This window comes from Gadus macrocephalus, chromosome 7 (assembly GCF_031168955.1).
Source record: "Gadus macrocephalus chromosome 7, ASM3116895v1".
In the NCBI taxonomy this organism is placed as follows: Eukaryota; Metazoa; Chordata; class Actinopteri; order Gadiformes; family Gadidae; genus Gadus; species Gadus macrocephalus.
Window position 1 is genome coordinate 3886733 of NC_082388.1, and position 23763 is coordinate 3910495.

The 23763-nt window shown below is 44.2% G+C and overlaps 2 protein-coding genes, 1 long non-coding RNA gene and 1 other non-coding gene across 4 annotated transcripts; all 4 read left to right on the plus strand.

The window, feature by feature from the left end:
• Window positions 1-666: 666 nt before the first annotated feature.
• On the plus strand, window positions 667-6926 carry LOC132461247 (coiled-coil domain-containing protein 80-like). The gene is given in 6 exon segments (XM_060056292.1): window positions 667-1197; window positions 1802-1833; window positions 1836-1904; window positions 5628-5650; window positions 5652-5712; window positions 5942-6926. Coding segments are annotated over 6 exon segments (660 nt in total). The 5' UTR covers window positions 667-1018; the 3' UTR covers window positions 6238-6926.
• Window positions 6927-9183: 2257 nt separating this feature from the next.
• atg3 (autophagy related 3) lies at window positions 9184-20368 on the plus strand. Its single transcript, XM_060055564.1, has 12 exons — window positions 9184-9375; window positions 10129-10170; window positions 10273-10322; window positions 10802-10872; window positions 11282-11389; window positions 11743-11792; window positions 13384-13480; window positions 13596-13630; window positions 13751-13906; window positions 14164-14291; window positions 16771-16839; window positions 18919-20368. Exons 1-12 carry the CDS (start codon window positions 9304-9306, stop codon window positions 18998-19000), a joined length of 960 nt encoding a protein of 319 aa, XP_059911547.1. The 5' UTR covers window positions 9184-9303; the 3' UTR covers window positions 19001-20368.
• LOC132462168 (5S ribosomal RNA) lies at window positions 14832-14950 on the plus strand. Its single transcript, XR_009526737.1, has one exon. It is a non-coding gene; the product is annotated as a 5S ribosomal RNA (ribosomal RNA).
• Window positions 20369-21603: 1235 nt separating the features above from the next.
• LOC132460773 (uncharacterized) lies at window positions 21604-23458 on the plus strand. Its single transcript, XR_009526429.1, has 2 exons — window positions 21604-21902; window positions 22052-23458. It is a non-coding gene; the product is annotated as an uncharacterized LOC132460773 (long non-coding RNA).
• The last annotated feature ends 305 nt before the right edge of the window (window positions 23459-23763 follow it).

Consider the following 23763-nt stretch of genomic DNA (forward strand, 5'->3'; position numbering starts at 1 on the left):
GGTTCGTTTTTTTTCCCCTGAAAGCCTTCCCCTCCTCTCCCCTTCTCCTTCATGTTAACTCATCCTCCAGCTTCTCCAATAAAGAAATGTTTGTGTGTGTGTGTGTGTGTGTGTGTGTGTGTGTGTGTGTGTGTGTGTGTGTGTGTGTGTGTTGTGTGTGTGTGTGTGTGTGTGTGTGTGTGTGTGTGTGCGCGATCTATGTTGGTACTTATTTTTACATACTTTAATTTGTACCTGTCTTTATTTCCTCCTCCTCCTCCTCCTCTCCTCCTCCTCCTCCTCCTCCTCCTAGGTTCTGTCCTCCCTCCCTCCCTCCCTCCCTCCCTCCCTCCCTCCCCCCCTCCTTCCTTCCCTTTCATTCCACCTTACTGTTTACATTATTTTCAGAGGATTTAACACACACACACGCACATACACACATGCACGACACACAAACACGCTCATACACATGCACACACGCACGCCTACACACACAAATACACACACACACGCACGCACACGCAGACACACAAACACATGCACACGCACGCACCTGGTCAGGACGTCCCGAGGCTGAGAGGAGCCAGACCATTCAACTCTGACCAATTAACTCCGGTATGGATCAGATGATCCTGGATAGCAAAACATGGGTTTTCAAATCCGGATCAATTTGATCAAGATTAAATTCTTTGAAAAACTTGGCCCTCTGGATTTAAGTCAAAGCTCTATTGTCTATGTACCAGACATACAAAGGAATGGAGAAGACGTTTCTCCCTATCCATGGTGAGAGAGATAAAACGCACAGGCACAACTGATAAAGGAATTTCCTCACACTAAAGTAAGCAATAAATTGCACAACAGATAAAGACATTTCCTAATCCTAAGAAAAGTCCCCCCCAGGGGGAGTATGGGAGAACGGCCCTCAATAAGGGCATGAAAAAGCCCGCTTGCACTCAAACTTTATTTCCGTAACAGTGTGACGTCAGACTGCATAGTGGGCGGTGCCGGAGTGCAGAAGTCCCGCCTCTACTCATTCAAAATGTATTCTTATCAAAATGACTTGCAGCAAGAGTACGAGGTTCCGATCGCCATGACGGCCGTGCTGGACTACATCGACACCTTCGACTCACGCATCACGGAGATGGACCAGCAGAAGAGGGACGGGGTCTCCTGCAAGAAGGAGGACAAGTCCAGATCCCTGGAGAACTTCCTGTCCAGGTGAGACATGTTGCCGTGTGTTAAGGGGCGCTTTAAAAATAAAATAAAACATGACAAAAATAAAAAAATCAATGGTTTAAAAATACGGTGTTGTGTTGTCCATATGACGCTTTGGTCAGGTTTATAGTTGCATTTTGGTATTGAGAAATAGTACTTGAGACTAGAATTCCCTGCTCCAAGAGTCTCTTACATCCCTGTTACTTTATTGGCAAGAGATTCAAGACTCAGTTGCACGTACTTATTGCATGTGTGTAAGTCCTGGCACTTAATGTACGCACTTATTGTATGTTGTACATCCTGGCACTTAATGTTTACACTTATTGTATGTTGTAAGTACTGGCACTTAATGTACGCACTTATTGTATGCTGTACGTCCTTGCACTGAATGTACACACTTATTGCATGTTTGTACGTCCTGGCACTAAATGTACACACTTATTGTATGTTTGTACATCCTCGCACTTAATGTACACACTTATTGCGTGTTTGTACGTCCTGGCACTTAATGTACGCACCTATTGTATGTTATACGTCCTGGTACTTTAAAATATCTCTTAGCATCGTGAGTGTCTTTGTTTGTGTTGATTAAACGTTGGGTTTCCAGGTTCCGTTGGAGACGGAGAATCTTTATCATCTCCACCCTGATGACGAGGAGTGGGCCTATCAGCAGCAGCTCTACAGCCTGACCAGTCAGACCTGTAACCTGGGTGAGTTCCCCTTAAACCAACACAATCCAACACAACCCAACACAACCCAACCCAACACGACACAACGCAAGACAACACGACCCAACGCAACACAAAACGACACTAAACTACACAACAAGACATGACACAAAAAAATAAACAGAGGGGTCATTCATCCCTAAGTGTCTGGGATGTTTACCAACGATCTACTGCAGAGAATGTTACACCACAGCCCCTCCTTCAGGGGCTCAAACTCCCCCCCAGCCCCCCCCATCCCCCCGACCCCCCACCCAACCTCCCTCACCCCCTCCTCGCTCACCCTCTCGCTCGCCGTCTCGCTCTCCCATCCTCTGCTAAAACATTTCCAATGTTTGCTCTTGGCTGCCTGGCTTTATTGATGCTGTCTTGGCCTTTCCCCAGTAAAGAGTGACGCCTCTGGTTGTGTGTCTCTGGTTGTTTGTCTCTGGTTGTGTGTCCCTGGTTGTGTGTCTCTGGTTGTGTGTCCTGGTTGTGTGTCTCTGGTTGTGTGTATCTGGTGGTGTGTCTGGTTGTGTGTCTCTGGTTGTGTGTCTCTGGTTGTGTGTCTCTGGTGTGTCACTTCGCTGTGCATACGGTCTGGTTCTCATCAGTGTGTAGCACACACAGGACTGTTAACTGAGGGGTTTCAGACTGCAGAGTAATTACCGAGCATTCTGCTGGAGTCTCACGGGCTCAGAGCTCTGAGGAGACAGTCAGTCCCACCATCACCGTCTGCTCTCTCCACAACACACACCCCTCTCTCTCTCTCTCTGTCTGTCTCTGTCTCTGTCTCTATTTCACTCTGCCTGTGTGTGTGTGTGTGTGTGTGTGTGTGTGTGTGTGTGTGTGTGTGTGTGTGTGTGTGTGTGTGTGTGTGTGTGTGTGTGTGTGTGTGTGTGTGTGTGTCTCTCTCTCTCTCTCTCTCTCTCTCTCTCTCTCTCTCTCTCTCTCTCTCTCTCTCTCTCTCTCTCCTCTCTCTCTCTCTCTCTCTCTCTCTCTCTCTCTCTCTCTCTCTCTCTCTCTGTGTGTCAATTCAATTCAAAAGCTTTATTGGCATTTGTGGTAAACCAAAGCATTACAGTGTTACAAATATTATGTATAATAACAAAAGAGCAACATCAGAACAATATGTACACATAACAACCTATAACAATATACCATAACATACAGATGTACATATGTACCTTTAGAAATAATAGTAAATATTATAGTAAAATTAAATGAATGTAAAGAGGAGCTACATAAAACACATTATAGGTTATGAATAATCATTTAAATAAAGCAAAAAAAAAACAGTGAAGCCTTGTAGAATGTCATTCTCTCATGTTGTGGCAAGCTGAAATAAACAGTACTGCAAGGACGGCACTCTCTTTTCTCTCTCCCATTAATATTTTTAGTTGGTCTACATGGGAGATTATAAAATGTGGGTGTTTTTGGCCGAATTTGCTAAAGTATACTTTGCGGACATTGAATTTGGGGCAGTGTAGGAGGAAGTGCTGCTCGGTTCTCTACAGCAGCTTCTTCACACTGCTGGCACAGCCGCTCCTCTTTGGGCAGCCATGATTTCCTATGTCGGCCTGTTTCTATCGCCAGGCTGTGAGCGCTCAGTCTGTACTTTGATAACATCACTCTGTGTCTATTTAGGGCCAGATAACATTTTGCTCTGTGTTTGTGTTTTAGTGTTCCAATTAGTGAGGTAGGTTTATTTCCGATGTTTTATAATTTGGTTGAGTCTAATTTATATGTTCTCAGGCTGGTCCAGAGGCAGAGCAGATGGGGAACCTGTCTGTGGACAGAGCCTCAGGACCAGATGAGTGAGGGGACTCCTGTTCATCTCTTGGCTTTGCAGGGCTTTGTGCTGGAAGGAGTGGGGGTCACTTGGTTTTAGATGTAGCCAATATTTAATTTATCGTTTTGGATTTTAATAGCAGGGGATACTGGCCTAATTCAGCTCTGCAGGCGTTGGTAGTGGTTATCCTGTGTACCTGCAGAATGCGTTCACAAAATTCAGTGTTTGCAATTTTCAATTGATGTTTTTTCCCATTGGACAAAGAGTTGGTTTGTTTGTGGGCCCCACACTTCACTTCCATAGAGCAGGATGGGTTCAATAATTGCTTGAAGTAGTTTGAGCCAAATTAGAATTGATTTAAACTTCCAGTGGAACTTATTTTCAGGCCTAAATAATTGTATTCTAAACAGTTTTCTATTTCATGTGTTTTCTATTGTGAAGTGCAATGTGTTTCCCAGACATCTTTGGTCTTTTCTGGAATATCATGGATTTTGTTGTCTTGATGTTAACAGCCAGGGCCCAGGTCTGACAGTAACGGTCTGGTAGGTCTAGGACTCTGTTGAAGTCCTTCTTTTGTGGGACTTAACAGGATTAAATCATCTGCGTAAAGCAGAATTTGATCTTTGTGTTGTGGAGAGTGAGACCAGGCACTGAGGACTGTTCCAGAATGGAGGCCAGCTCATTTATGTTAAATGTTGAACAGTGCAGGTGATAGACAGCAGCCTTGTCTCACTTCCCCCCACTCGTGAGAAATATAGTCTGTTCGCTTGTGTCCAATCTTGATGCCGCACATATTGTCTGTGTACATTGATTATATTATGCCATATGCTTTACCCTACACCGCTTTGAAGAAGTTTGTGAAGTAATCCAATGTGCCAAATTGAGTCGAATGCTTTTTGGAAATCAATGAAACAAGCAAATATTTATTTTGTTTTTGTCTCTGTCTCTCTTTCTCACTCTCTCTGTGTCTCTAGCTCCCTCTCTGTCTCTCTCACTGTCTCTCTCTCTCTCTCTCTCTCTCTCTCTCTCTCTCTCTCACTGTCACTCTCTCTCTCGTCTCTCTCTTCTCTCTCTCTCTCTCTCTCTCTCTCTCTCTCTCTCTCTCTCTCTCTCTCTGTCTCTTTAATGTTCCACCTCTCTGCGGTGAGCTTAATCACAAAAATACGGTAAATTGTGGCGTTCCTACTACGGTCTGGCGCACATTCTTTCCGTCGGATTCGACTCAACCCATTCCCTGTTTTAATGAGGATGAAGGCTAAAACGACTTCGTGAGAAGCTATTGTTCTGTTTCCGAAGTCTTGTCCGTTCTCAAATGAATAACGTACAAAATAAAAAACAGAAGCCTGAAGACATACCTGGAAATTAACTTTAGGGAAGTTTAGGAGGACCATCATTACATTTACATTCAGGGCATTTAGCTGCTTTTTGTCTTGTGCTGTGTTCTCTAGTTTGGTTCTGTGTTGTTAGTTTTTTGTTGTTTGTTGCATTGTGTCGTATCGCGTCGTGTCAGGTTGTGTTGTTGTATTGCGTAGGTTTGTGTTGAGTCGTGTTTTGTTGTTGTTTTGTTTAGCCTTGTCTCTTGTTGTGTAGTTTTGTGTTGCGTAGTTTGTGTTATTTTGTGTGTGTTGTTTCATTGTGTCATATTGTGTCGGGTTATGCCTGTTGTATTGTGTAGTTTTGTGTTTGTGGCGAGTCGTGTTTTGTTGTGGCGTTTGGTAAAGTTTGGTCTCTTGTTGTGTTGTGTCGTGTTGTGTCGTGTTGTATAGTTTTGTGTTGTGTTGTAATGTGTTGTGTAGTTTTGTGTTGTTGCATTGTGTTGTATGGTGTCATGTCAGGTTGTTGTTGTTGTATTGTGTAGTTTTGCATTGTGTCGAGTCGTGTTGTGTTATGTTGTGTTGTGTCGTGTTGTGTAACCCCTAACTTCTCTCGTTCCCCAGGCCTGCGCCACATGTCCGTTCTGGAAGCTGGCCGGGAAGGAGGCGGAGCTTAGGGGCGGAACCCTGGAGCTCTATCCAATCAACGGTGAGACACTATTGATGCACTGATGCAGTGTTGCCAGACTGGGTCGGTCTGATGCACTGTTGCCAGATGGGTTTCCAGATTGGGTGGGAAATCTGGCCCAATCTGGCAAATGTATACCTCCGGCACGTGTTGTACCGTGTCCTGTATTGTTGTGCGGTGTCGTGTTGTGTCACGTTGTGTTGTGGTGTTGTGGAACAACTCAGCACACGTGACTCCCTGCCCCTTCCAGGCAGCTCCAGCGTCGACCGTGAGGAGCTCTCGCCGCCGCTGGTGACCGACCTCCGGAACTACTTCCAGGTGAGCGCCGAGTACTTCTCCATGCTGCTGGTCGGGAAGGACGGGAACGTCAAGTCCTGGTACCCATCCCCCATGTGGTCCATGGAGCCCGTCTACGACCTGGTCGACTCCATGCAGCTGCGGCGCCAGGAGATGGCCATCCAGCAGTCGCTGGGGATGCGTTGCCCCGACGACGACGGCCGAGAGCGAGAGCACGACGGATACGGTCACCGTGGTTACGGTTACTAGGCGGGGATTGTCGGTTGTGGGTGGGATGGGGGTGTTGTAAGGAGGATGGATGCGGTCATCGTGGTTACGGTTACTAGGCATGTGTGTGTGTGTGTGTGTGTGTGTTTCTACACACAATGTTTTGAGTTACGTGGGCTGACAACACAACACAAAACTACACTACCCAATCAAACACGGTCGACGGTCGTAGTAGTTACGGTTACAACGCGATTCTGGTCATAGTGGGTGTCGTGACGCTCAGTGGGTCGGATGGGGGCGTCACCCAAGACGATGGATACGGTCACCCTGGTTAGGGTCGCTAGGTGACCATTCTGGCGTGTGTCGTGTCGGTTGATCGGATGAGGGGGGTCGTGACTGGACGACGGGTAAAGTCACCACGGACACAACTTGGACAAATTCGGTTACCGCAGTTACGGTTGCTAGATGACTGTGCTGCGTGTGTCGATTGACCATATGTTTTTATCAATGTTTAAGGCTCAGGGTACGATTTGTATTTTAACTGCTTTCCAGAATGTGGTTGTAATGATTTGAGTGTGTTCATTTTTGTATTGTTGTGTACTTAAATATATTCAAACAATATCGTATAGATGTATTTTGATGTTGTTGGACGATGTCAAGCTCAGGCTTAATGTACCATTTCTGGAATCTGAATTTCTGAATAAAAACGTTTACTTTGTTTTTACATCCAATGTTTGAACAAAATGTTTCTCTGTATATATTTAGATACAATTCAATAGGTAATTGTTCCAATTCGAATTTGTAAATCTTTATTTGAATTGGGCTGCATGTAGATTACACTACTTAAAGGTTGGTTATGGGATTTGCAAAACGCCAGCAGATTTTGGAAAATACACAACTCAAATGGTCCTACCCCCTCTCCTTCAACGCTGACTCTGACTCCACCCATTCCAAGTACATGGACGCCCAAACATGCACGAGCGAATCATGCACGCGAGAGCGAGCCATTAGCTAGTTAGCTAGCTCCAGTAGCTACCGCAGGATAACAACAAACAGAAGCTTGCTCTGGGTCACGAGCTTTGAGTACGTGCACGAAGGGGTCACGCGCGGGGAGAGGGGGAGGGGGAGTGCAGTACCACCGTTTGATTGACGTACTTACTGTCCAATGCCACTCGGTGGGTCTGGAAATCATCGGCTGGAGTTTTTCGAGCCCTGCCCATTCCACAGATGATTGACTTGTTTAATTTTCATGTCAGTACTTCTAACTCAGTGGCTGTAAGTGGGTTATGATAAGGATTTCAAGTAATTTTGCAAAAATGGCCAAAAAAGAGAATTCCATACCCAACCTTTAAAATAAATGCAGTTTTGCCTTTTTTTCTTCTATCAAACTTACCTCATTTGCGAATAGCCAAGGCCCATAACTTTTTAACAAATGAACTATATGAAAATAATAACATTGCCAAAATAATACTACTTTAAGTTTATTAATTAGAGCAGTGCTGCATTCGACACTGTAGACCATACATTACTTCTGGAAAGGTTAGAAAACTGGGTGGGGCTTTCAGGCACTGTCTTAAATTGGTTCAGGTCCTACCTACAAAATAGGAACTACTTTGTTTCCATTGGCGACTTTGTATCAGAATCAACCAACGTGACATGTGGAGTCCCACAAGGTTCGATCTTAGGACCCTCTTTATTCAACATCTACATGCTCCCACTAGGGCAAATCATGCAAAATAACAATATTGACCATCATTGCTATGCTGATGACACGCAAATCTATGTATCGCTATCACCAAATGACTATCGGCCCATAGATCTGCTGTGCCAGTGCATTGAGCAAGTGAAGGAATGGATGTGCCAAAATTTCCTTCAACTAAATGAGGACAAAACAGAGATAATTGTATTTGGTTCTAAAACGGAAAGGCTTAAAGTAACCCAACACCTTCACTCTCTGTCCCTGAAAACCTCAATCAAAGCCAGAAATCTAGGGGTTATCATGGATTCAGATTTACATTTTGACAGTCACATCAAATCAGTTACAAAATCGGCATATTATCACCTTAAAAATGTAGCAAGACTTAGAGGGCTCATGTCCACCGAAGACTTAAAAAAACTTGTACATGCCTTTATCACTAGTAAGCTTGATTACTGCAATGGTCTCCTCACAGGTCTCCCAAAACAAACTCTGAGGAAGCTTCAGCTTGTTCAGAATGCTGCTGCTAGAGTTCTAACAAAGACCAAAAAATGTGATCATATTACACCAATTCTGAAATCGTTACATTGGCTTCCTGTAGGTCAGAGAATTTATTTTAAAATCATGTTGCTAACCTATAAATCCCTACATGGTTTAGGCCCAAAATATTTAACTGATATGCTTCCACTACATCAGCCTTCTAGACCACTAAGATCCTCTGAATCTGTTAATTATCCCCAGAGTAAACACAAAACATGGGAAAGCAGGATTTAGTTACTATGCAACAAATAGCTGGAATAAACTCCCAGAGGATTTAAGACTTGCCCCAACTCTGAGCACCTTTAAAACAAGACTGAAGACTTTTATGTTTGCTATAGCCTTCTGCTAAAATCTTAAATACATTGCACTTTCTAAAAAGCTTTTTAACTTTGCCTCTATTTTCTATTTTAATACTAAAATGCCTTTTTCTATTTTACCCATTTCTTTGCATATGTTTTTATTTTACTTATCTATTATTTTATTTTATTGTATGACAATGTTTATATGTGAAGCACTTTGAGTCTGCCTTGTGTATGAAAAGTGCTATATAAATAAAGTTGCCTTGCCTTGCCTTGCCTTGCCTAATCAATTACAGATTCCGTCCCTATCTGTTCCCTGCCTTTTGTGAACAATCCCGACTCTCGATCGCCATTCTCGCGATACTTCAACAGAGGAACCGACTCTCGGCTGCCAGCTCTCGCGATACTTCAACAGCGGAACAGACTCTCGGGTTCAAGTTCTCGCGATACTGCAACAGCGGAAGGAGATCCTGGTCTGACAGATCATGTGACCCTCCCTCAGTGAGCACACACACACAAACACGTACCCAGACCGCCGTGTTTGGGTCCTGGTTGATCTACTACGGTTCCGCGATGCAGAACGTGTTTAACTCGGTGAAGGGTACGGCGCTGGGCGTCGCGGAGTTCCTAACCCCGGTGTTGAAGGTAAGAGACCCGCACGGACCCGGAGCCGCCACCTCACAGACACACACACACACACACACACACACACACACACACACACACACACACACACACACACACTGTCAAAACATACACACACTAATGTAACATACTAATGACAAGCACACTAATGTAACATACTAATGACAAGCACACTAATGTAACATACACACACACACACACACACACACCACACACACACACACACACACACACACACACACACACACTAATGTAACACACTATGTAACACTCACACAACAATGTAACACACTAGGTAAGAGACACTCGGTGGGGGAGAAACCGTCCAGCTCGGAGCCACCACCTCACCTCACACACACACACTGTCAAAACATACACACACTGTAAAAACACACACACACTGTCAAAACATACACACACGCACACCCCACACACACTGTCAAAACATACACACACTAATGACACACACAAACACACACACACTGTCCAAACATACACACACTAATGACACACAAACACACACCCGCACACACACACACTTTCCAAACATGCACACACAAATGACGCACACACACACACACACACACACACACAAATGTAAAATACACGCACACACATACACACACACTAATGTAACACACTAGTAATGACACACAGACACACAGACACACACACACACAAAAAATACACACACTAACGTTACACACTAATGACGTTGCTACATCATGTTGTGTGTTTTTGTTTCACCCAAAGGAATCCAAATTCAAAGAGACCGGAGTCATCACACCAGAGGAGGTGAGAACTACATCGTTAATACATCTACCTGTCTGTCACGCATTACTCCGTTTACTACGTTAATTAGAGTATCTAATCATTAACCTTTGATTCTTCTATTAGTTTGTAGCTGCTGGCGATCACCTGGTCCACCACTGTCCCACATGGAAATGGTGAGTGTCTGTTGGTGTCTTGGAGGAAACCAGGTCAGTGGACCTTCTCTGTGGTAGAGAAGGTCTCTCGTGTGCCTTCGATTTGTCGAGCAAAAACACACCATCGACATACTCTAGAATCCCCCTCGCCGCGGTCATCCTAACTTTGGATTGAAATACCGCAGTGCAAAATGTAACCGTATCAAACTGAAAAATTAACTTAGTCTCTGCTTTATTAAGACCATATGATTCAAGCTAGCCACACACACACACACACACACACACACACACACACACACACACACACACACACCCCACCCCCCCAACACACACACACACACCCCACCCCCCCAACACACAAGATATGTCCGACCTTACAAACATGGCCTCTTTGCCACACCGCCATGAAGGCTAAGACAGGTCAATCAGACCCTATGGCTTACAGGTTTGACAGGGGACGGTGGTTGACGATGTGTGTCTGCCTCTTGCTCTTCTTCTAGGGCGGCGGGGGAGGAGTCGAAGGTGAAGCCGTACCTGCCCTCGGACAAACAGTTCCTCCTCACGCGCAACGGTGAGACCCCAACCACTGCTGGATCACAACATTTACATCTTTACTTTAGTGTTCATGAACTGAAAGTGAAGTCACGACTTGAGTCAGTCCGTATTGATGAGGGCATTAATATAGTTGATTAACTTAGAAATAACGATTCAAGTTATACCTGAGGTCACGTCCAAACATGCCGTGCGCTGCTCCTGACGTGTGTGTGTGTATGTCGCTGTGTCTTTCTATCTCTTTCTTTCTCTGTGTGGGTGAGTTTGTGTGTCTCTCTCTCTCTCTCTCTCTCTCTCTCTCTCTCTCTCTCTCTCTCTCTCTCTCTCTCTCTCTCTCTCTCTCTCTCTCTCTCTCTCTCTCTCTCTCTCTCTCTCTCTCTCTCTCTCTCTCCCCCCCCCCCCCCCCTTTCCCTCCCTCCTCCCCCCAGTCCCGTGCTACAAGCGCTGTAAGCAGATGGAGTATTGTGACGAGCTGGAGGCCATCATCGAGGAGGACGATGGGGACGGAGGCTGGGTGGACACCTACCACAACGCAGGTGACCCCTTCACCCACCCGTCACCTCCAACCCCCGTACATTAATTGTCAGGACGTACCTCAAACAATAATTGTACATTAAGTGCCGGGATGTAAAAACATACATTAAGTGCGTACATTAAGCGCCAGGACGTACAAACATACAATAAGTGTGTACATTAAGTGCCAGGACGTACAAACATACAATGAGTGCGTACATTAAGCGCCAGGACGATAAGAACAGATGGTTTTCGCTCTTCTTATTGAGAGTGAAGTTCTGACTCAGGCCACAGGGTAGCACTGTTGATGCGTTGAACTGGAGCGATTCTCGTCAGCGTCGACGTGTCTTGAGTAATTTTCTCGTCTCTACCGCAGGTTTGCTTGGGGTCACGGATGCTGTCAGAGACATCTCACTGGAAAATAAGGTATGCTTTAGTTTAAAAACATTTCCCTGAAGACAATTTGTATAAAATAACATGTACAATGTACATTCATATTTTAGACTCCCTCGCTTCCCACATTCAAATCCCGTCTTAAGACCTACCTCTTTTCCCAAGCCCATGACCTCCCATGACCTCCCCTACCCATAACCACCTCCATCCCTATCTATTTTCACACTCCTCCTCCTTGCTTCTGTTCTCTGTTGTGCTGTCTTCAACTTGTCCCCCCTGATTGTCATCACCCTTTTCGTGTTTATGTCTACGTCACTGTAAGTGTCTTTGGGTCGTTGAAAAGCGCTATACAATATGTATGAATTATTATTATTATTATTACATTTAGTCTAGTCTATTAATCCTAGCCCTAACCATAGAAAATAAAATATAAATTCAAAATCAATATTCTGTATTGATTTAGTCTATAACCTTAACCATAGAAAATAAAATGTAAATTCAAAATCAATATTCTGTATTTAATCAAGTCTATAACCCTAACCATGGAAAATAAAATGTAAATTCTTAATTAATATTCTGTATTTATTCTTGACACCGGGTTTCTAAAAAGTGATCTTGTTATTTGTAAATTAACTAAAAAGTTAGCTATTTACAACGAATTACTCCAAATAAATGCTAATCAAATCAAGTAAATAAATGTATTAACTTAAATCGATCAATAAGCCCCCATTGAAAGTCAAGAGCCTCGGCGTCATCCTGGACAACACCCTCTCATTCGCACCCCATATTCACAACATCACCCGGACTGCATTCTTCCACCTCTGCAACATCGCCAGACTCCGCCCATCACTGACCCAATCCAGCACTGAAATCCTAGTTCACTCATTTGTCACATCACGCATAGACTACTGCAACGCCCTCCTCACCGGACTCCCCACCAAACTCATCAACAGACTGCAGATCATTCAGAACTCAGCCGCCCGGATCATCACCCGCACCAAATCATCTGACCACATCACCCCTGTCCTCATTCAACTTCACTGGCTCCCAGTACACTACCGTATCCAATACAAAACCCTACTCCTCACCTACAAAGCTCTCCACAACCTAGCCCCCAGTTATCTCTGCGACCTCCTCCAAGAATACACTCCCTCCCACTCCCTCCGCTCAACCTCTGCTGGACTACTATGTATCCCCACATCACGACTCACTACAATGGGTGCCCGGTCATTCAGCTGTTCAGCACCCAGGCTCTGGAACTCCCTCCCCCCACACATAAAACAGTCAGACACCATTACAACCTTCAAGTCACAACTCAAAACTCACCTGTTCAAACTCGCACACAACGTCTAACTGATCAGTTTTTTATTTTTTTTTTATTTTTTTTATTATTGCTTATGTTAATTTATTTATTTTTGTTTGTTTGTTTATATTTATTTGTCTTGTTTTTTAAAAAATGTATGATGACTATATGCTCTGTAAGGTGACCTTGGGTGTCTTGAAAGGCGCCTCTAAATGAAATGTATTATTATTATTATTATTATTATTGACGTGTCATAACAAGGTCAAATGTCATAGCCGGAGTCGTACAGTCGGGCGATTTGTAAAGTACCCCTTCCCTCAGGACAACCAGAACGTGAAGCTCGGGGGCCATGGCAACGGAGGCGGCGACGATGACGACGATGACGAGGAGGAAGACGGGGAGGCGGCCGATATGGAAGGTACTTCGGAGTTTCTGCGTTTTGTCGGACGATGTTCGGTTTTTTTTTTATTACGTAATCCTTAGAGTCTTTGACCCTTGACCCTCTATGTATTTACTTTTATTTTTGTCCGCAGAGTATGAGGAGAGCGGTCTGTTGGAAACGGACGAGGTACGTATAAATAACCTTTCGCACAAAACTGATCGGGTCTTGTCACAGTCGTCATTGTGAGTGCACTTAATTGGTTGAAAAAAAATCTCTCTCTCTCTCTCTCTTTCCCCCCCCCTCCAGGCGACGTTGGACATGAGCAAAATGGCAGACTCCTTCAAATCCAAAATGGACACCGGTGGTGAGGACGCCATCCTGCAGACCCGTACATACGACCTCTACATCACCTACGACAAATACTACCAGACCCCGCGGCTCTGGCTGTTCGGCTACGACGAGGTATGCTAATGCTAACTCCACTAACGGTCCGCTTAGCCCCGGAGGTAGAGCGGGTAGGCTGGTAACCTGAAGGTTGCTAGTTCCAGATGCTCCTGACCAGCTGGCTGTTGCCCTGAGGGCTCGACTCCACCGTCGGAGTGTGTATTGGTTAATGTGTGCATGAGTGTATGAATTGTTGTAAGTCCCTTTGTATAAAAGCGTCTGCTAATGCTAAACGCCCTGATGTTAATGTCCCTCTCCTCCTCCTCCTCCTCCAGGACCGACAGCCCCTTACGGTGGACCAGATGTACGAGGACATCAGCCAGGACCACGTAAAGAAGACGGTGACCATCGAGAACCACCCCAACCTGCCCCCCCCTGCCATGTGCTCCGTCCACCCTTGCAGGTCAGGGCGAGCGAAACCACCTGTTTAGGGCTGATTATGATCCCACGTTCACGCAACACAAGGGGGTTATGGACTCCTTATGTCCTTGCGGACCCTCCTTGCGTCCACCGCAAGGGCCTGCCGTGCGCCTCCCAGAAATGATAACATTGCGTCGAATACGCAGCCGCTAGGGCTGTGATTGGTCCGCCTCTACATCATTTCCGGTAATACTCTTTGTATGTAAAAAATCTAAGGCAAAACATGTGACTTTTGCCTTCATAGCAGTAACCTTTTTTTTCACTCGCTAGTAAAAAGTCATCATAGACTTTGAATGTAAGGACCAGAATGGACAACGACGACCAACTAGCAACCTATCTCCTGTTTTTGTTGCACATTGTTTGAGTCGTATTCAGCTTTCATGTTTTTAGAATCCATACCATATTCAAAACTTCTAGTAGTAGACCAATTGTAAAGTAATAGCATGCACAGACAAAGACCAACTATTTGTTCTGTCTTTACCACGGACATGCATAGCGGCACGTAAAACCGACACAGAACCATAAGTGCAGCCATACCACCTTGAACACGCCCGATCTCGTCTGATCTCGGAAGCTAAGCAGGGTCGGGCCTGGTTAGTACCTGGATGGGAGACCGCCTGGGAATACCAGGTGCTGTAAGTGGTGTCGGGTGGTGGCCTATAGGTGGCACTCTTCCCTCTGGCCCCCTTACTCATCAATCCCGATGCCCCAGTGCAGTGACGGGGACACTGTGCTGTGGAAGGTGCCGTCCTTCGGAGGAGACGTAAAACCGAGGTTCTGACTCACTTTGGTCATAAAAGATCCCATGGCACTGATCGTAAAGAGTAGGGGTTTCCCCGGTGTCCTGGCCCAACCAGGTTCATTTCGATCTGGCCCCCTAATCATCCTCCTGTATAATTGGCTGACTCATTAATTCCCTCACTCTCCACCTCAAGCTGGTGTGTGGTGAGCGTTCTGGCGCAGATTGGCTGCCGTGCTTCACCCGTGTTGGTGCTACACACTGGTGGTGGTTAGTGAGGTTCCCCCTTCCCTGTAAACAGCGTCTTTGAGTGTCTAGAAAAGCGCTATATAAATTCAATCCATTATTATTATTATTATAAGAGGTTCACGACTACGTTGAAGCGGCTGCGTGGTCATTGTGTTGCGTGAACGTGAATCAGCCCTTTAGCCCGGCTCGTTAGAGCATCCTCGAGACTTTCCTGCTCAAAGAGTACCTTACATTTCCCTTACACAGTTGTTAACCTTTTGTTGTGTTGGGTTGTGTTTCATTGTGTCGGGTTGTCTAGGGTTGTGTGGGGTTGTGTTGTGTTGTTGGGTTATGTGGTGTTGGGTTGTGTTTACATTCAGGGCGTTTATCAGGCATTTATCACACGCTTTTATCCTAAGTAAATTAAAATAAGTCCATTTGTCAGAAGAAAGAGAAACAATCTCTGTCGGTAGATTAAGGATGTTCATAGAACCAAGTGCCAAGCACTAACAATCACTTGGTTAACCCATTCCCTGTAGACAACACAGATAGCTAGGATAAGATGCTAAACGATGCTAAGTACTGTTTTTAAGTGCCAGGACGAGCAACATACAATAAGTGCGTACATTGAGTTCCAGAGTCCCTGTTTCTTTACGTGCAAGAGACTCAAGTCTGGAGAAGAAGTCACATGTTTCTTTGAACATCCTTACTGTACCGACAGCAATATATTGTTGTTTCTCTTTCTTCGGGCAAATGTACTTATTGTAAGTCGCTTTCGGTAAAAGCGTCTGATAAACGCCCTGAATGCAAATGTAAATGTAATTTTTTTTTCAGTGTTGACATTACAACATGTTAATGATCTCTTATTTAACTCTTAACCTTGCTAGAATTTCTTGATCTCGTTCCAGTAATACCGTGTCCACTCTTTTAGAAACTAGCAATTCCGATCGTATGCTTTGATTGTCCTCTTCCTAGCTTGTCAGAAATGCGTTATGCTCTATGCGACCTCTGAAATATTTTCATGTGTTAGATTTCAGCTTATTTCTAAGCTGTTGGTATAGACTCTGCGTTGTGAATTATTTCGTCGTAGTAGTAATTCTTGAAGAGGAAATCAAGGCAACATGACAGGTTTGATCAGAGGGTTGAATCAATGGTTTATTCAAGGATGTAATGCTGCACAGGTACAGACAGGTACACGTCTCCAGACGTGCTCTTTGGCTGTCGATCCCTCTTCCCACCTAACCAAAGGTTTGGGGCAAATATTATAGGAATGAAAGCGTGAATAACAAAAGAACAGATGTTGTGTCTCCCTTGATAAGGTATATGGCCCAGGCTATGTCCCAGACAACCAGGTTGGTTCGTATTTGTGGGGACATAAACAAATGGAGGAAACACCCTTATCCGTTAGAGAGGCACTGGCCTGTCCCCAGACTAAGAATTGTGAACACAGAGAGACACTAAAAAACAACAACATTCTACACATGTTTCCCTCCAGACACGCGGAGGTGATGAAGAAGATCATCGAGACCGTGGCGGAAGGCGGTGGGGAGCTCGGAGTCCACATGTATCCTTTGCCTCTCGTGGTCGACTCTGCCGTCGGTGTGTGAATGTGTGTGTGTGTGTGTGAACTAGTGATTGATCAATGTATCGACCGGCTGATATTATCAGCCGATATTTGTGTTTTTTACGTCTTTCGTTAAATCTTTATTTTTATTTTTAATTATTTTTCCCGGCATGATTTACAGACAGTTAAAGGTCCCATGACATGCTATTTTATGTATTCTTTAATATAGGTATTAGTGGGCAACTAACACGGTATTCAAAGACGTTCCCGAAATTCACCCGTGGTGCAGAGTTACAGCCACTCCGAGCCAGTCGCACATTGAGCTTCCCCCAAATGCGCTGTTTTGGCGTCTGTAGCTATAATGCAAATGAGGGGGAGCGAGGCGGGTCAAGGAGGAGGGTGGGGGTGTGGCCCTGAGCAGCTTGCAGCCACGGTACCATGCGCTCTGTTTACAGTGGATGTATCGCAATGGCGAGGCGCACACAGCCTTTAGCCGTGTTCTGTAAATATTCTAGGACACACGGGAGTCCTGGAGCTCTATATCTAAATATTATCATATAGCCTACATAGATATCTATATCATATAATATATATTATCACGGCCAAAAGCTGTGTGAGCCGTTATTATGAATCTCAAATTACCGCGCGTTGGGTGCTCCGACGTTCCTGGTTCTTCCACGTCCACATCAGTTTGAAGTAGACTGAACCGCGACAAGGAGGAGAAAGGGATTGTTGCCGGGCAGCGCTTAGGCACCTCCACCTCTGGCGGTGGTCCCTCAGCGGGGCTCAAGCGGGAGACATTCGCCGCCAACAATCCCTTTCTCCTCCATGTCGTGGTTCATGTTCTTGAGTCTTGAGGGAGTCAAAGCCAAAGTTCCATCCCCCCAATTCATTCTCAACCTTGGCTGAGATAACCCCCACTACGAGTCTCGTTGTAGAAATACCAGAGACGAGAGTCCGACGTGTTATGCGCCATAGCACCAAAAGTGTACAACACTTGCGTTACAGTCCTGGAGCTCTATATCTAAATAATATCATATAATACATAGATATCTATATCATATAATACATATTATCACGGCCAAAAGCTGTGTGCGCCTCCAGACAATATTATGAATCACTAATGACTTTGTCGGGTTCTGCAACGTCTCTGGTTCTTCCACTTTCACATCAATCTGAAGTAGACTGAACCGCAATGCCTGCTGCCGGCTGCCCGCTGCCGGGCGATGGTGCCTCGCGGCAACCGACGGCATGTCGCATTTCATGTACTTCAGCGAGTCAAAGCCAAAGTTCCTTTCCCCCAATTCCTTCTCAACCATGGCTCAGATAACCCCCACTACAGTCTCGTTGTGGACATACAAGAGACGTCAAAGAACCGACGTTGCGTTACAGTGTGTGTATTCACACACACACACACATGTGGCGCTCGCACGGTCGTGTCTCATTGGCGGGCCAACGTCTCTGGGCGGGCCAGGCAGAGCAAGGGGAGGAGCTTAGATGCTTTATGACGACATAAATAAAGACATACCAAATCAGCGCGCTTGAGCCTCCGTTTTTTCAAAGGAGAGCAGAACAGCTAGTGCTCGTTTTACACCAAACGCAAGTTTTAGCCACTGGGGGACCATAGGCAGGCTAGGGGAAATCATATTTATGTTAGAAAACCTCATAAAATGAGATTTTCATGTCATGGGACCTTTAAATAAATGAGAAAATGAGACTTGTAACATTTTTTATCATCATTGTGTAATTTTTATGATGTAAATTGAGGGAGCGAAGGAAGTATCGGCTCAAGAAAATCTGTATCGGTGAATCGGTCATCGTCTAAGGCTGATGAAAAGAAATCGGTATCGTTATCGGCCCTAAAAAATCCATATCGGTCGACCGTTGTGAGCCCATTTTGATTAAAGCGTCTGCTAAACGCCCTGAATATAAATGTTACTACAGTTGAAACATTTACATTTAGAATCAATCAAACTGTTGTGTGTGGTCGGATATTTATATTAACCAGGGCCATGCTACCACTAGGTTGAGCGCGACGCGATTCAAGTGTTTTTGTCCCTTAACCGACCGCGTTCGCAGGTACCTCCTCATCTTCCTCAAGTTCGTGCAGGCGGTCATCCCCACCATAGAGTACGACTACACGCGGCACTTCACCATGTAGCGCCCAGCGGTGACCCCCCACGGCCCCCAATGCCCGCAGGATCTAGCTAGCAAAACAAGGAGTGTGTCGGGAGAAGTCTGCCCCCCAGTCTCCAGGATTTGGTGCTGAAGGAGTTTGCGTCTCGGACGATGACTTTGTGGAGTGAAGGGGGGCTGACTCTTCTGAATCGGGGGAACTTTGACAAGCAACGAGCGACATTCGTTTTGCTGACCAATAGTGTCGTTTTGTGGCATTTTGTTGTTTACTTGTTTTTCTGTGTTCAGATTTAATCTTGATTTCTGCTGGTTTAGCATCGATTTTGTTTAACATAATAAAACAAAGGCCCTCTCCAGAAACTTTAAAATGCTATGTATATTAAGGACTAATATAATCATACAGTTATCCCTGTGGGCGGGGCTTGAGTCTATCCATCCCTCAGATTTGTCGCAAACTAATCCGGAGCATGCCCATTGGCCACAGCTTTCCATCAGTCACCTATAACCACTAATACTATCTTAACAACAATGAAATATATTAACCCCAGAAGGGTCGTTTAAACGTCTATCCATAGTGGTTGCTCTCAGCCTGGAACTCATCAAAGCTGGAGTGGTTACGATTGGTTGTCATGCCGACTGTCTTAAAGCTTCGTTCTTCTGAATGTGTCGCTGTCCGATCTCTTTCTGTCCGATGTCGGGGATCTCGCTATCGTCCCCTCCATCCTCTCCTTCGTTTCTTCCAGGGAAATATTTGTGTTTACATGGTTTGGGGTGTCTCCTCCAGTTCTGAATTTCCTTCCTTGCTTCTTGCTCGTTTTAGTTAAACTCTGCGTCCCGGCTAAAGTGTAACAACGTCCCAAACCAAACGCAGTCGTCGGTTACTGTCCCGTCGGGACACACCACTCTTCTCTCTTTTCTCTCTCCCTCTCTCTCCTCCTTCTCTCCACCTTCCTTCCTTCCCTCCCTCGCTCTCTCCTTTCCTCCCTCTCTCTCTCTTCCGTTCCTTCCCTCCCTCTCTTCTTCCTTCCTTCCTTCCTTTCCTCTCCCCCTTCCCTCTCTTTCTCTCCCCCTTTCTTCCCCGTCTCTCTCTCTCTCTCTCTCTCCTTCCTTCCTTCCTTCCCTCCCTCCCTCCTCCATCTCCCCATTATTCCCTCTCTCCTTCATCTCAAAGGGGTTGACGGTGCGATTCCCTGACCCGCTACACAGTACTATCTATACTCCTGGCTGCTGACTGAACGCCCCATCACCTGGTTCTATCGGCTCAATCCTTGTAAATTATACTCTGTGCTGCCCCCCCCCCCCCCCCCCCCCTCTCTATATCTATAAGGTTGGCTGTTAACAGCCGATCGTTTTAAAGTTATGTACATTTATCAATAAATATTTCTCCAAATACCGCCGGTGTCATGTGTTTTTGATTTGATTTGATTTTGATAGTGAATGCTAATTAGCATGATATTATTGTTATGATTATGGTTCTAAATGCGAAGAAGGATCCCAAATATTTTTGTGTAAAACTTTGAATATAAGCTGTACTTGATTTTGAACAACATTAACTATTTGTGGCTGTTTGCTTTGCTGTTTGAAGCCTCTGCAATAAAAAAAACTTGATATATTTTAAGGATATTTTATATAATATTCAAATATTTTGCCTTGAAACTGGTCAATTGTTACCCTTACAAAATAGGAGGGTAAAATATGTGGTAATATTATATTACACTGGGGAACATTCATTAATGTAGATACTCTTTTTGACCTCCCTTGACTCAACCCTGTACTTCCACGGCTCTGTCTGAACCGAGAGAGAGAGTTGCGACACTTCCATTGGACTCCGTTGTAGCGCCTACTTCCGGGGTATGGAGCCTCGAATAGTTCCAAACAACCATTTTACGGCGGAGGAGACCGTTCATTTCCATTGCTGGCCGCCGAGTAACTTCTGAGGTAAATTTATTAAATAGCTACCTCTTTTGAATTGTCAACTGTCTATATTGTATCAGAGGCCCTTTATGACGCATATACTGATCTTTATTTGTAAATGCACAGCGTAATTATATATATATTTATCTTGGTAGACGACCGATTGCTGGCTAGTTTGTTAGCTCGATTTCACCATCTGTGAAGGTATCTCCGGGGGTAAATTGATTAAATAGCTACCTCTTTTGAATTGTCAACTGTCTATATTGTATCAGGACCTTTATGATGCATATATTGATATTTATTTGTATATGCACAGCGTAATTATATATATTTTTATCTTGGTAGACGACCGATTGCCTGCTAGTTTGTTAGCTCGACTTCACCACCTGTGAAGGTATCTCCGGGGGTACATTAAATAGCTACCTCTTTTGAATTGTCAACTGTCTATATTGTATCAGGACCTTTTATGATGCATATATTGATATTTATTTGTATATGGACAGCGTAATTATATATATTTTTATCTTGGTAGACGACCGATTGCCTGCTAGTTTGTTAGCTCGACTTCACCATCTCTGAAGGTATCTCCAGGGGTAAATTGATTAAATAGCGACCTCCTTTGAATTGTCAACTGTCTATATTGTATCAGGACCTTTTATGATGCATATACTGATATTTATTTGTATATGCACAGCGTAATTATATATATTTATATCTTGGTAGACGACCGATTGCCTGCTAGTTTGTTAGCTCGACTGCACAATGTGATGGTATCTACACCAACAATTACAAAGTTCAGTACTAGTGAATCTAACTTTTATTTAGTTAGTTATTTATGTTGGATTACTAGGATAATTTAGGTTGATTTAAGGACGGGTTTTATGATGCGATAGCTAGTAGAAATAACAGTGTTTGTTTAATTATATCCTGGAAAGGGTGATGTTCAGCACATGAAGCCCTACAGATGCCGCCGATTCAACAATGCTGATTATGATGGGCGGTCAATTTAACCTGTATGGCTTTTTCGTTTTAACTTCTTGTTGACTGAATTGTTTCTCTTTCTTAGTGCCAAATTGATTATCTTTCTTAGTGCCAAATTGATTCTTTTTTGTTTTGCAATAGCCCTCTCTGCTCTCCTTCTCATTAATTTTTCCTTTTCTAGTTGCCTTATTAGGTCCTCCACAGTCGCCCCATCAGTCCCTGGAGCAGCTGGCCCTGGCAAAAGTTATTCCTTCACTGTTGACCCCTGACTGACTGGCCCTCGGCACACAAATCCCTGGATCACCTGCCCCTGGATCACCTGCCCCTGGCAATGTAACCTCTTGATTGCTCTCTCCGTCTCCTGTGATGTCCTTTTCAACGCTCTTGAAATCCACCTCAATTTCTCCCTCAATCTCTGTAATAATTACAAGGTAATGTTGCTGTTATATGTATTTTGCCTTTGCATTTGCAACTACTGTCATCTCCAATGTAATAAAATGAATTAAAGCAAAACATTTCTGTAATGTGAATTAAATCATCTGCCACAATCAGAAACCAATACAATTTATAAATGGATCTACCGGCAATTGTTAATTGGGTAGAAATGTGTCGATTATCTACATTGTGTGCAAATCCTCAGAGAATCCCTGCCTTCTGGTTGTTTTTTAAACTGAATGTACAAATATGAATTATGTAATCTCATTAGGAGTGTAGTCTATCCTTGAATTACATGAAATGGGGAATATTGTTAGCTGCATGGATCATACCGAAGTTTAATTTGGTGCAATATGTGTGGTCCGTTGCACTTGGTTCCGGAGGCACCCTCACAGAAGGGGGTTTCCTCCTCTTCGGTTTAGGGCGATGGATGAAAACTGTTGGGCCTGCATCGGGCCTCAACTTCAACATCCTATCTACTTTTGTGGCTTTGAATCGGTCATTTTCAAAGTGTACCTGTAGGTAGGCTTGTAAGATCAGTTTCCATTGCACTTCAAATATAATTGGAAAGTCATAATTCTCTACACTTAGAATTATTATGCCCTTTGAAATGCTAGCAAGTGATCTGAACATTACGTTACATCGTTTTTGACTGTTGCTGACTGTCTAAGTTTTGACGGCTGACCATTGCCATCCATTTCTCCCTGCACTCTTGGTCCTTGGGGAAGCCGTACATGTGATAACCCTTCTCGGACCGATTGGGGCATCCAAATGCTGCACAGCCAACCATGGTATGACCATTTATCTATAAAATGTTAGTTGTAACCAATGAACCATGACACCATTGAAGATCACAGAGCGGGTAACAACTGTTCCTCAACCACTTATGCCCTGACTTTTGAGAATAGGTTAGAGGTCAGAGTTCATGACCAAACGAGGATCCTCCCTCCTAAACCCATTTTGAATTTGCTCAGGGCTATTCTAAGTATTGTAACGGCATAAAGTATAGTATATTTGCAACGTTATATGTTAATGGTTTGCCCTAAGTATATAGTGTTCCCTGCTGTGTCCATTGTTGAATCTGTTCACACAATCGCAATCACTTGTTCTTGTCACACTAATTGTTTAATAAAAAAAATTACAATTTCATTCATCCAAGCGTAATGAGTTGTTATTCTTTAATATATTTGATACTTTGTGTGGCTTATATCTTTAAATGATCATGGTAGAACATCTTGAATACTTTGATTTCAACACAGATGTAAGGTAAAAGTTAAGGTTAGGCCAGTATGCTAACACGAACGTGAAGCTTTCCCTCCAAAACTTAAAAAGTAATAGTACTTATAGATAGCTTTCAGTTGCCCCCCTACCGCTCTAAATGTAAAACTGACATTTACAAATATGCAATAATGCAATAACAGTCAGACAAATACTTGTATGTGATTTTTTCATACATAT